At 58.2% G+C, this 13,580-nt stretch overlaps 2 protein-coding genes across 2 annotated transcripts; one reads left to right on the forward strand and one right to left on the reverse strand.

Moving 5' to 3' along the window:
* Positions 1–2,064: 2,064 nt before the first annotated feature.
* LOC138734888 (brain acid soluble protein 1-like) lies at positions 2,065–3,892 on the forward strand. The gene is made up of 2 exons (XM_069882709.1): positions 2,065–2,086; positions 2,814–3,892. The coding sequence occupies exons 1-2, from the start codon at positions 2,065–2,067 to the stop codon at positions 3,890–3,892; spliced, it is 1,101 nt and encodes a 366-aa protein (XP_069738810.1).
* A 33-nt stretch (positions 3,893–3,925) lies between these two features.
* LOC138734889 (butyrophilin subfamily 3 member A2-like) lies at positions 3,926–5,792 on the reverse strand. The gene is made up of 3 exons (XM_069882710.1): positions 5,774–5,792; positions 5,226–5,567; positions 3,926–4,260 (listed from the first exon to the last, which is right to left on the reverse strand). Exons 1-3 carry the CDS (start codon positions 5,790–5,792, stop codon positions 3,926–3,928), a joined length of 696 nt encoding a protein of 231 aa, XP_069738811.1.
* Between the last annotated feature and the right edge of the window lie 7,788 nt (positions 5,793–13,580).

The following is a 13,580-nucleotide window of genomic DNA, read 5'->3' on the forward strand; positions in this document are numbered from 1 at the left end:
CCCCAAAAATATCAACTCTGGAGCTTCATCTAAGCTAGAATTAGAACTGGAGGGAGTAGCTCAGCCTGGAGAAGAGGAGATGGAAGGAAAACCTCATGGTCCTTCCTCACAAGAGGAGGAGGAGACCTGAGGGAAGGGAAGACGGTGGGTTAGGTTGGACTTGAGGAGAAGATTCTTCTCCCAGAGGGTCTGGAAGAGCTTCCCAGCGGAGCCATCGCGGGGCTGGAGCCTCGAAATATTCCAGAAGCGTTTGGTCAACCCCCTCGAACACGAGGTGAGGCCGTTGGGGTTGTCCAGGTGGTCCTTGGGGGTCCCTTCCAACTGGGATGATTCTACGATTCCATAAATCCTCCGAATTCCAAGGTCCAAACCCTCCCACGTGGCTCTCCAGCCTCCGAGCCGCGAGTCCCGAGCTCCCGAGAAAACTGGGAAGCTCCGAGATGAGCTCCCCGACTGGAGAACCTCCAGCAGGACCTCAACCGAGGTCTCCATGGGCTTGAGAAGGTCCTGCTGTGACTCACCCAGCTCGTTTCTCAACGTATCTGGAAGAGAAGCACGAAATATTATGAGCAAGAGGAACCTTGTGGTTGGATGGAGACACCCAGGGAGAAGAACCATAACCCAACGGAGCAGAATAAGGGGTCGAAACCATCTCTTACCCAGCGCCGACTCCACCACATCGTCGTCTGCAAGAAAAAAAGAAGAGGAGAAGGTCTTTGCGTTGAAGTTGAAGGAGTTTCAGGTCTTTCTGCTGGGTGGGAAGGGTCCGTGGGGTCGTTTCCCTCAACCCTGGGGCAACCAGAGGGGGTTGGACCCTCTCCTCGTGCGTGAGGAGAGGGATGGAGGTGGGTCTCACACACCCTGTTCCAAGTTCCTCGCTCCAACCCGGTTTTAGGAGCGAAATTAGAAGATGGGGAAGAAGAAAAAAGCAAGAAGTTTGAAGAGGAGAAGACTGGAGGGGATGAAGGTTACGTGGTGGTGGGTACGTGAGCTTGGGAACATCTGAGCTTCTCAACATGGAAAGACTCTTCTCACCGTACCTGAATCCGAAGAGTTGTTCCGACATCCTATAAAAGGAAAGGAAGAAGAGGGGGGTCAAGCGGTCACTCAGGGTCTGGTGACCCCCAAAAACCCCCCAGGAACCACCTTCAGGAGGCTCAAAACCTTGGATCTGGGCTGCTAAGAGGGTTCTTCTCCCCTTCCTACCTGTCCCCTGCCCCGCTTCTCCCTCGCACACAAAGAGAAGGACCTCGAGATCCCTCCGTGAGGTGGGATGATGGACTTGGAGGTCCCTTCCAAGCAAAAACCATCCTAGGACATGAGGATCCATGAGGATCCATGAGGATCCATCAACCCTTCTCCATCCTTGGAGAAAAGGGACCTCTGGATGAGTTTATCTCCAGAAGTCAAAGCTGCTCTATCCATGAGGGTCTTCAAGACCACGTTGGATGAAGGTTTGAGCTCCTCGATCCCTTGAAGGAGTCAAGAATTGAGGCTGGATGGGCTTTGAGGGCCCTTCCAGCTCAAATAATTCCATGGTATCTCCTCACCCTACACATCTGAGTCTTTTCTTTCATCAGTTTTGACTCCTTCTCCTTCACGAGAAGCAGGGAGAAGCACCAGGGATGGGATCCCCCTCACAACCCGTGTCCTCATTCCCATAAGGATCAAGGGAACCATCAACCCTTCTCCATCCTTGGAGAAAAGGGACCTCTGGATGAGTTTATCTCCAGAAATCAAGGCTGCTCTATCTTGAGGGTCTTCAAGACCACGTTGGATGAAGGTTTGAGCTCCTCAGTCCCTTGAAGGAGTCAAGAATTGAGGCTGGATGGGCTTTGAGGTCCCTTCCAGCTCAAATAATTCCATGGTATCTCCTCACCCTACACGTCTGAGTCTTTTCTCTCATCAGTTTTGACTCCTTCTCCTTCACAAGAAGGTTTGGATGGAGCGGAGAACGGAGCCTCCTCACCTCTGTAGATCCGGACGGCTCCCACCGCCAAGGTGAGGAGGAACAGGGTGAAGACCGTCCAGAAGGAGGGCATCCAGGGCGACTGGCTCGGGAAAATGGAACCTTGGGAAATGAAAGGTCGGAGCGTTAACCGGGGACTCGCGAGGTGGCCCTCAAAAGCCGAGAAACCCCAAAGAGATCCTGGAGAGACGAGCGGAAGGGTCACAACTAGGTGGTCTCTATGATCTGTGGAGCCTGGGGGGCAAGGGGGACACTTAGAATCTCTGGAGGCATCTAAGGAGGCTTCCGAGGAGGCTCCTCAAGGGGCTCCTCAAGGGGCTTCCAAGGAGGCTCCTCAAGGGGCTTCCAAGGAGGCTCCTCACGGGGCTCCTCAAGGGGCTTCCAAGGAGGCTCCTCAAGGGGCTTCCAAGGAGGCTCCTCAAGGGGCTTCCAAGGAGGCACCCGAGGAGGCTCCTCACGGGGCTCCCAAGGAGGCTCCTCACGGGGCTCCTCAAGGGGCTTCCAAGGAGGCTCCTCAAGGGGCTCCTCAAGGGGCTCCCAAGGAGGCTCCTCAAGGGGCTCCCAAGGAGGCACCCGAGGAGGCTCCTCACGGGGCTTCCAAGGAGGCACCCAAGGAGGCTCCTCAAGGGGCTTCCAAGGAGGCTCCTCAAGGGGCTTCCAAGGAGGCTCCTCAAGGGGCTTCCAAGGAGGCTCCTCAAGGGGCTTCCAAGGAGGCTCCTCAAGGGGCTCCTCAAGGAGGCTCCTCAAGGGGCTTCCAAGGAGGCTCCTCAAGGGGCTTCCAAGGAGGCTCCTCAAGGGGCTCCTCAAGGGGCTCCCAAGGAGGCTCCTCAAGGGGCTCCTCAAGGGGCTCCCAAGGAGGCTCCTCAAGGGGCTCCCAAGGAGGCACCCGAGGAGGCTCCTCACGGGGCTTCCAAGGAGGCACCCGAGGAGGCTCCTCACGGGGCTTCCAAGGAGGCACCCGAGGAGGCTCCTCAAGGGGCTTCCAAGGAGGCTCCTCAAGGGGCTTCCAAGGAGGCTCCTCAAGGGGCTCCTCAAGGGGCTTCCAAGGAGGCTCCTCAAGGGGCTTCCAAGGAGGCTCCTCAAGGGGCTCCTCAAGGGGCTTCCGAGGAGGCACCCGAGGAGGCTCCTCAAGGGGCTTCCGAGGAGGCTCCCGAGGAGGCTCCTCACGGGGCTCCTCACGGGGCTTCCAAGGAGGCTCCTCACGGGGCTTCCAAGGAGGCTCCTCATGGGGCTTCCAAGGAGGCTCCTCACGGGGCTTCCGAGGAGGCTCCTCACGGGGCTTCCAAGGAGGCTCCTCACGGGGCTTCCAAGGAGGCTCCTCACGGGGCTTCCAAAGAGGCTCCTCACGGGGCTCCTCAAGGGGCTTCCAAGGAGGCTCCTCACGGGGCTTCCAAGGAGGCTCCTCACGGGGCTTCCAAGGAGGCTCCTCACGGGGCTCCTCAAGGGGCTTCCAAGGAGCCTCCCGAGGAGGCTCCTCAAGGGGCTTCCAAGGAGCCTCCCGAGGAGGCTCCTCAAGGGGCTTCCAAGGAGCCTCCCGAGGAGGCTCCTCAAGGGGCTTCCAAGGAGGCTCCGCAAGGGGCTCCTCAAGGGGCTTCCAAGGAGGCTCCTCACGGGGCTCCTCAAGGGGCTTCCAAGGAGCCTCCTGAGGAGGCTCCTCAAGGGGCTTCCAAGGAGCCTCCTGAGGAGGCTCCTCAAGGGGCTTCCAAGGAGCCTCCTGAGGAGGCTCCTCAAGGGGCTTCCAAGGAGCCTCCTGAGGAGGCTCCTCAAGGGGCTTCCAAGGAGCCTCCTGAGGAGGCTCCTCAAGGGGCTTCCAAGGAGGCACCTGAGGAGGCACCTCAAGGGGCTTCCAAGGAGGCTCCTCACGGGGCTTCCAAGGAGGCACCTGAGGAGGCACCTCAAGGGGCTTCTCAAGCTGGACCATGACACCTATTGTCCTCCCAATCATCAGAAGGAGCCTCATGGAGCTTCTAGAGCCACGAATCTTCTCCGAACTCTTCTTGAGGGAGGACGCGACTCACTCGAGAGGCGCACGGTCATCTCCTCGGCCCGCACCAGGGGGTTGAGGACCTGGCAGGTGACTTCTTCTCCTTGGCCTCGCGTCACCGTCACGCGGCTGAGGACGCCGAAGAGCTGGCTGCTGTTCTGCCACAGGGTGGTCTCGGCGAGGAGGTCCTCCTGGCTCCGGGTGACCCATCGGACGGTCGGCTCGGGGAACCAGCCCTCAGATTGGCAGGCGAGCTGGAGATCATCTCCTTTAGGTCCTAGAACTTCGAAGACCACGGCACCGGTCCCTTAAAAATCAAAAGATTTGGTCAGGAGAAACGTGTCCATGAAGTCTCCACCTTGGGTTTGGAGCTTCGGCTTCATCCAGACTTTGATCCCGTTCCCTGCTGGTTTCTCCTTGGTCCTTAACCCCCAAAAAAAGATCTTCCTGCTCCATCAACCATCGGCCTCAACCTTCCTCAAGCCTCTTCTCTAGGGATGGATTTTCTCCTCAGCTCCTCGTTCGACCTTGGAGGACGTAGAAGCTCGAACCGAAGACTCGTGGAAGGGGTTGGGTTGGAAGGAACCTCAAAGCCCATTGAGTTCCAACCTCCTACCACGACCAGGACACCTGGAAGTGGAGCAGGTTGCTCCAAGCCTCATCCAACCTGGGCTTGGACACCTCGATTTGGGGTCTGAACCTCTCCTGGTGGAGCTTGAGGCCGTTCCCTCTCGTCCTGTCACTGTTTTTAGGAGAAGATCCCAGCTCCCTCCTCTCCACAACCTCCTTCCAGGTGAGGAGCAACGAGGTCTCCCCTCAGCCTCCTCTTCTCCAGCCTAAACCACCCCCAGGTCCCTCAGACTCGTCCTCCAGCCCCTTCCCCAGCTCCGTTGCTCTTCTCCGGATCCTTCTCAACATCCTCCTCGTGCTGAGGAACCACAACTGACCCCCAGGATTCAAGATTCGGTCCCACCAGAAGGAGAAGACCCTCCCTGGCCCTGCCGGCCACTCATTTCTGCTCCAAGCCAAGATGTTTTGACCTTCTTGGCCAACCAGGCTCGCGTTCCACCAACCCTCCCAGGTCCTTCTCCGATCTACACGTGGCTTGAACCTTCCTCGGCTCCTCGTAGACCTCTCCGTGACTTCTTAGACCTAGAGCACCACCTCCCATCCAACGGGAGCTGAGATGCTGTTGAGGAGCATCAACCGGGAGGGGACAAGGAGGTCCTAGATGGGCTTTTCCCACCCCCTCAAACCCATCAAACCTCCAACCTGAGACCCTGAGGACCACGGAGGCGCCAGCGCTCTGGTTCCTGGCCTGGACGAAGCAGCTGTAGGTCCCTCCATCTGAAGGTTGGACCTTCTTCAGCCTCAGGGAGACGTTCCCGGAGGAGAATCCATCCCCTGGTAGCGACGTCCTCCCGAGATACCTTGGAGCTTGATTCCTTCCAAGCTTCCCTTGCGCGAGGACGGTTTCCACCTTCCCCCCTGCGATTTTCTCCCACCGCACCTCGACGTCCTCCAGCGGCTTCGCCGAGGAGACGTAGCAGGGGAGGATCGCGTCCCCGTTGACCCTTCCCACCACGTTTGGAGGAGACGTCACCTCGAAAACCTCTGCGGAAAGAGAAACGGAGCGAGAAGAAGGCTGAAAAACCTCCAAGGAACCCACCAGGAGCATCAAACCCAACTCCTCCTCCTCCTCCCCAACGTTCCCACCACGCATCTGAGGGCTTCGAGTCGCTCGGAAACGTTTCAGTGAGAAGAAAAGGGAGGAGAAAAATGATTTAGGATGAGGGCGACGGGTCCTCGATCCACGTTACGCGGAGAATTCATGGTCATCGCGTAGTTGGAGATGTTCAAGAGCAGGTTGGATGGGGCTCGGATCCCCCTGAGGTGGACCTGGGTGGGCTTTGAGGTCCCTTCCACCTCAACCCATTCCACGATTCCATAACGACCAGGAAAATTAGGTTTTTTTCCAGTTCCAGAGGTTGAGGAACGATCGGAAGCTGCAAATTCTCCTTGATGGTCTCGGTCCCTTCAGCGAAGACGATCGCGACGCAAAGATAGAAAAAAAATTGAAGGCCAGAAGATCTTTTGAGGAGATTAATTTGGATTTAGAGAATTCCATCTGCTCGTTTTCTCCTTCGCTCCGTGGCCAAGTGGGAACTGGAGGAACTGGGAAGCTCAAAGTGGCTCAGGAGAAGATTATTTGATGGAAAAAAGAGCATAAAAAGTCTTGAAAAACCTGGAATTTCCAGCCTGGAGCCACCAGCACCTACACAACCTTCTCATGGAGATAGGGAGGTGGTAGAACGTCTTCATCTCAAGGCTTCTTGATCTCCACCAAGCGAGAAAGACCCCAGGAAGGGGTGAAAATGAGGAGATGGTCACCTTCAGCTTGAGGTTTTATCATCTAGAGGCTTGAATCCCTCAGAAACGAGCAGAAGAAGCCGGGAAATTCTTACCTGAGCGTGGAACGAGAGCGAGAAGAGCCACCACGAACACGAGTCGTCTCCTCCAATCCATCCCTGACCTGAAACGGGGACAGGAAAGAAGTAGAGAAGACACAAATCCCACCCCAAACCCACTGGGTCTCTCTCAAAAGGCACCTCCGAAGGTGCAAAGCACTCAAGAAATTGAGTTTAGACACCACGAGAGCTTGAGCCTCTCCAGAAATCTCAGTTCCTTGAGGTCTCAAGCCCTTCCAAGAAAGTTTTGATGGGTGAAGAGGGGGAAAAACTTCAATTTTTTGGCGTGAAATCCAACCTAAAGCTCCTCTGGTGCCACCTGAGACCGTTTCTTCTCATCCCGTGGGAGAAGAAACCAGCACCCACCACACCAAAACCTCTTTTGAGGGACTTGGAGCAATAAATCCTCCTCTCAACCTCCTCAAGACTAAAGAGCATCGAGTCCCTTTGATGTTCCTCGTAGGATTTGTCCTCTAGATCCTTCAAATCTTAACATTTCACCTTAAAATCTTGATGGGAACGGTTGGACTTGACGATCCGATGGGTCTTTTCCAACCTGATAATTCTCTAATTCTACGATTTTATAAAATTATCGAGCCTCACGACTCTGTTCGTGCTCCGGGCTGAGGAAAAAGGAGGAAGAAGTTGAGTTTACCCAGTTCCTGAGCTCGGAGGACGCAGAAACCACCTTCTTTGCTCTCCTGGAGACACCACTCCCTGATATCTCCAATAAAAACCGGACTCGGAGCAGCTCGTTAAATCTGAAGAGCGAAAACGAAAGGAAAGATGAAATATTAACGATTAACTGGGGTGGTGGCTCTGCCTGGAGGTCACAGGTTGATTTTTCATGCGGCTGAGGATGCTTTTTTTCAGGTTCTACAGGGCGTGGAGCCTCGTTGACCTCGAAATTTATTGATGTTGTTTCAAGAAACCAGCTTGAAACGAGACTTTATGGAGAAGGTCGTGAATTTGAGTTGGATTTTCACTGGTTTTGCCTCTTGGAAGCAATTTCTGCAGCTGGTTTGGTGGAGAATTGGAGGGTTTCCTAGAAGGGACCCACGAGGATCATCAAAAAGCCTCAAAACCCAGTGGAGAACCTCAAAACCCAGTGGAGAACCTCAAAACCCATTAAATTGTGGAATGGACTGAGGTGGAAAGGACCCACAAGGACCACGGGAAAACCTCAAAACCATTGGAGAACCCCCAAAATCCTCAAATTGTGGAATTTTCTGAGGTCGAAGGGACCCACGAGGCTCATCAAGTCCAACTCTGGAACATTTTCAGGCCTCCACCACCCCCTGGATGAAGCCCCTTGACCTAATATCTCCTCTAACCCTCTCCTGATGCATTTTCCTACCAATCCCTCAAGTCCAGGGAGAAGATCTCAACGTCTCCTCTTATCATTGAGCTTTTTTAGGCTGTGAAGACACATTCTGGAGCTTCTCACCCACCACCACCGAGCAACCCAAGAGAAAAAACCCATGAGAACCCAACAAATAGAGAGAAATCCTAAAAAATATGATGCTAGAACATCTCAGAAGCCCCTCAAAGTTCTTACCCAGAGGGTGAGAAGGTGAGATTCAACCCTCCGACTCCTCCTGGAAAGTTTCCATGAAGTTTCCTCCTTCGCTTTCGATTTTGAGAAGAATTTGAACCTTGAGGGTGGAGCTCGAGTGGCTTTAAGGACTCGATTCCCCACTCTGATTGGTGGAAGAAGCTCTAGGTTTGAGGTTTAAGGTCTAGGAGTAGAAATTAGCGGTGGGAGGGGTTGATTAATGAGCTGGGAGGTGTGTTAATTGATTTATAACGACGTCGTCAAGCAGAGGGACCTGGAGGAGGTGGAGATGAGGGTCTCTGAGAACTTTATGAGGTTCTACAAGTGAAGGGTCAGGAGGGTCCAAGATTTCAATAGAAGTTTGAGGAGGAGGAGGAGAAGAACTCGTGGTGCTGATTAAGAAGCTCGTTAGCTAACGAGGAGAAGCTCGACATCGTTTAACGAGGAGAAGCTCGTTAGCCAACGAGGAGAAACAAAAGTCAACAACTCACCATCGCAATTAAAACCTTTTTCCTATTTATTTCTGGAGAACATGGAGGTTTTGGGGCTCCTATAGGGGATGGGGGTGGTTTGGGGGACCCCTCATCAGAGCTGGGGGTGGTTTGGGGGCTCCTATAGGGGATGGGGGTGGTTTGGGGGACCCCTAATCAGAGCTGGGGGTTGTTTTGGGGCTCCTATAGGGGATGGGGGTGGTTTGGGGGACCCCTAATGAGAGCTGGGGGTGGTTTTGGGGCTCCTATAGGGGATGGGGGTGGTTTGGGGGACCCCTAATCAGAGCTGGGGGTGGTTTGGGGGCTTCTATAGGGGATGGGGGCGGTTTGGAGGACCCCTAATCAGAGCTGGGGGTGGTTTGGGGGCTCCTATAGGGGATGGGGGTGGTTTTGGGGACCCCTAATCAGAGCTGGGGGTGGTTTTGGGGGCTCCTATAGGGGATGGGGGCGGTTTTGGGGACCCCTCACCAGAGCTGAGGGTGCTTTAGGGGCTCCTATAGGGGATGGGGGTAGTTTGGGGGACCCCTAATCAGAGCTGGGGGTGGTTTGGGGGCTCCTATAGGGGATGGGGGTGGTTTTGGGGACCCCTCACCAGAGCTGGGGGTGGTTTTGGGGCTCCTATAGGGGATGGGGGTGGTTTGGGGGACCCCTAATCAGATCTGAGGGTGGTTTGGGGGCTCCTAAAGGACTTGGTGTCGGTTTCAAGGATCCCCCCCCAGAGCTGGTGGCGGTTTCAAGGATCCCCCTCAGCTTTTGCGGCGGTTTCAAGGGCGCCCCCCTCAGCTTTTGCGGTGGTTTCAAGGGCGCCCCCCTCAGCTTTTGCGGCGGTTTCGAGGGTCCCCCCCTCAGCTTTTGCGGCGGTTTCGAGGGCGCCCCCCTCAGCTTCTGCGGCGGTTTCAAGGGCGCCCCCCTCAGCTTTTGCGGCGGTTTCAAGGGTGCCTCCAGCATCCTTTTCCCGGGGCTCCTCGGGGCTGGATTTGGGGTCCCCCCTGGAACCGGGGGGGTCGTCGAGGAGCTCCAGGAGGCTCCAAGATGGCGTCTCGGTCTCCTCGTCTTCATCATCTTCGTCTTCATCCTCCTCCTCGTCCCTCAGCATCCGCCGCACCGTGCGGGACAGGGTCAGGGGGTCGCACCTGGGGGGGGGGGGGGGGGGGGAGGAGGAGGAGGAGGAGGAGGCACAGAAGGGGTTAAAGGCGCTCCCGCCATCCCATAATATCCCCATCCCATAATAACCCCAACCCGGCCCCCCTCCCAGACCTCCCATAATACCCCAGAGAGCTCCCTCCCATCCCATAATACCCCGGAGACCACCCCCCAGCCATCCCATAATAACCCGTACAGCTCCCCTCCATCCCATAATAACCCATACGGCACCCCCCCAGCCATCCCAGAATACCCTATAGACCCCCCCAGCCATCCCATAATACCCTACAGACCCCCCCCAGCCCTCCCATAACAACCCATTCAGCATCCCCCCCATCCCATAATACCCTATAGACCCCCCCCAGCCCTCCCATCCCATAATACCCTATAGCCTATAGGGTGCTATAGGTGTCTATAGGGGGCTAGAGGAGCCCATAAGGGGCTACAGGTGCCTATAGGGGCCCATAGGCTGCTATATGACCCTATAGGGGGCTACAGGAGTCTATAGGGGGCTACAGGTGTCTATAGGAGTCTATAGGAGTCTATAGGAGCCCATAGGGTGCTGCAGGATTCCATAAGGCACTATAGGGTCCCACAGGGTGCTATATGAGTCTACAGCATTCTATAGGAGTCTATGGGGGGCTACAGGAGTCCATAGGAGTCCATAGGGGGCTACAGGAGTCCATAGGAGCCCAGAGGGTGCTCTAGGATTGTATGGGGCGCTATAGGAGTCTGTAGGGTCCCCATAGGAGTCTCTAGGGTGCTATCCAGGCCTATAGGGGGCTACAGGAGTCCATAGGGGGCTACAGGGGCCCCATAGGGGGCTACAGGGTGCTATAGAAGTCTCTAGGGTGCTATCCAGGCCCATAGGGGACTACAGGAGTCGAGAGTCCACAGGGGTCCCATAGGGGGTCCCATAGGGGGCTATAGGGGTCCCATGGTGGGGCCCATTGGGGGCTATAGGGGTCCCATGGGGGGGCCCATAGAGGGGCCCATAGGGGGCTATAGGGGTCCCATGAGGGGTCCCATGGGGGGCCATAGGGGTCCCATGGGGGGTCCCATAGAGGGGCCCATACGGGGCTATAGGGGTCCCATGGGGGGTCCCATGGGGGGCCATAGGGGTCCCATGGGGGGTCCCATAGAGGGGCCCATAGGGGGCTATAGGGGTCCCATGGGGGGCCATAGGGGTCCCATGGGGGGTCCTATAGGGGGCTATAGGGGTCCCACGGGGGGGTCCTATAGGGGGCTATAGGGGTCCCACGGGGGGGTCCCATAGAGGGCTATGGGGGTCCCACGGGGGGGTCCCACGGGGGGGTCCCATGGGGGGGTCCCATGGGGGGGCTATAGGGGTCCCATAAGGGGGTCCCATAAGGGGGTCCCATAAGGGGGTCCCATAGAGGGCTGTAGGGGGCTCGTAGGGGGCTGTAGGGGGCTGTAGGGGGCCCATAGGGGTCCCATAGGGGGGCCATGGGGGGCCATGGGGGGCTATAGGGGGTCCCATGGGGGGTCCCATGGGGGTCTATGGGGGTCCCATGGGGGGTCCCATGGGGGGCTATAGGGGGCTATAGAGGTCCCATGGGGGGTCCCATAGAGGGCTATAGGGGGCTCGTAGGGGGCTGTAGGGGTCCCATAGGGGTCTATAGGGGGCCATAGGGGTCCCATAGGGGTCTATAGGGGGCCCATAGGGGTCTATAGGGGGCCCATGGCGGGCCATAGGGGTCCCATGGGGGGCTATAGGGGTCCCATGGGGGGTCCCATAGGGGTCCCATAGGGGTCCCATAGGGGGCCATAGGGGGCCATAGGGGGCCATAGGGGTCACCTGAGGCGGGTGCGCAGGGCGGCGACGCTGCGGGCGCTGCGGGCGGCTCCGTCCCCCAGAGCCTCGATCGCTCGACGCAGCCGCCGGCCCTCGGCCTCGTCCCCGGCCGCCACCGAGGCCACCGAGGCCACCCGGGACACCACGGCGTCCCCGCACAGCACCCGCCACGCCGCCTGCGGGGACACGGGGACAGTGGGGACAGCGCGGGGACAGCGTGGGGACATGGGACAGCGGGACGTGGGGACATGGGGACAAGGCAGGGGACAAGGGGACATGGGGACACCATGGAGGACATGGGGACAAGGCAGGGGACAGGGGGACATGGGGATATGGGGACATGGGGGACAAGGGGGATATGGGGACGTGGGATATGGGGACATGGGATATGGGGACATGGGATATGGGGACATGGGGACGCGGGACATGGGGACGCGGGACATGGGGACGCGGGACATGGGGACAAGGCAGGGGATATGGGGATATGAAGACGTGGGACATGGGGACAGGAGGACAAGGCTGGGGACATGGGGACAAGGCGGGGGACATGGGATATGGTGACAAGGCAGGGGACAGGGGGATACAGGGACATGGGGACATGGGACATGGGGACACCACGGAGGACGTGGGGACAAGGCATGGGACGTGGTGTGGGACATGGGGACACAGCGTGAGACATGGGGAATGGGGACAAGGCAGGGGATGTGGGGACACCACAGGGGGGACCATGGAGGACAAGGTGTGGGACACCATAGGGGACACTGTGTGGGACACCATAGGGGACACGGGGTGGGACACGGGGACACCATAGGGGACACGGGGACACCATAGGGGACACCATAGGGGACACGGTGTGGGACACGGGGACACCATAGGGGACACAGGGACACCATAGGGGACACAGGGTGGGACACGGGGACACCATAGGGGACATGGGGACACCATAGGGGACACGGGGTGGGACACGGGGACACCATAGGGGACATGGGGACACCATAGGGGACACGGGGTGGGACACGGGGACACCATAGGGGACAGGGGGACACCATAGGGGACACGGGGTGGGACACGAGGACACCATAGGGGACAGGGGGACACCATAGAGGACATGGAGTGGGACACGGGGACACCAGAGGGGACATCATAGGGGACACCATAGGGGACACCATAGGGGACACCATAGGGGACACCATAGGGGACACCATAGGGGACAGGGGGACACCATAGGGGACAGGGGGTGGGACATGAGGACACCATAGGGGACACGGGGTGGGACACGGGGACACCATAGGGGACAGGGGGACACCATAGGGGACAGGGGGTGGGACACGAGGACACCATAGGGGACACGGGGTGGGACACGGGGACACCATAGGGGACAGGGGGACACCATAGGGGACAGGGGGTGGGACACGAGGACACCATAGGGGACACGGGGTGGGACACGGGGACACCATAGGGGACAGGGGGACACCATAGAGGACACGGGGTGGGACACGGGGACACCAGAGGGGACATCATAGGGGACACCATAGGGGACATGGGGTGGGACACGAGGACACCATAGGGGACAGGGGGACACGGGGTGGGACACGAGGACACCATAGGGGACACTGTGTGGGACATGGGGACACCATAGGGGACACGGGGTGGGACATGGGGACACCATAGGGGACAGGGGGACATCATAGGGGACACGGGGACACCATAGGGGACACGGGGTGAGACATGGGGACACCATAGGGGACATGGGGACACCATAGGGGACACCATAGGGGACATGGTGTGGGACACAGGGACACCATAGGGGACACGAGGTGGGACACGGGGACACGGGGTGGGACACGGGGACACCATAGGGGACATGGGGACACCATAGGGGACACCATAGGGGACATGGTGTGGGACACAGGGACACCATAGGGGACACGGGGTGGGACACAAGGACACCATAGGGGACACGGGGTGGGACACGGGGTGGGACACGGGGACACCATAGGGGACACCACTGGGATATGAGACATGGGGACCTGAGGACAAGGCATGGGACATGGGGACACGGGGACACGGGGACACGGGGACACGGGGACACGGGGACGTGCCCCACCTGCAGCCGGTGCCGCTCCCCCTGCAGCCGCAGCTCCTGCAGTTCGG

The sequence above is a fragment of the Phaenicophaeus curvirostris genome, unplaced genomic scaffold (genome assembly GCF_032191515.1).
Source record: "Phaenicophaeus curvirostris isolate KB17595 unplaced genomic scaffold, BPBGC_Pcur_1.0 scaffold_297, whole genome shotgun sequence".
Classification (NCBI taxonomy): domain Eukaryota; kingdom Metazoa; phylum Chordata; class Aves; order Cuculiformes; family Cuculidae; genus Phaenicophaeus; species Phaenicophaeus curvirostris.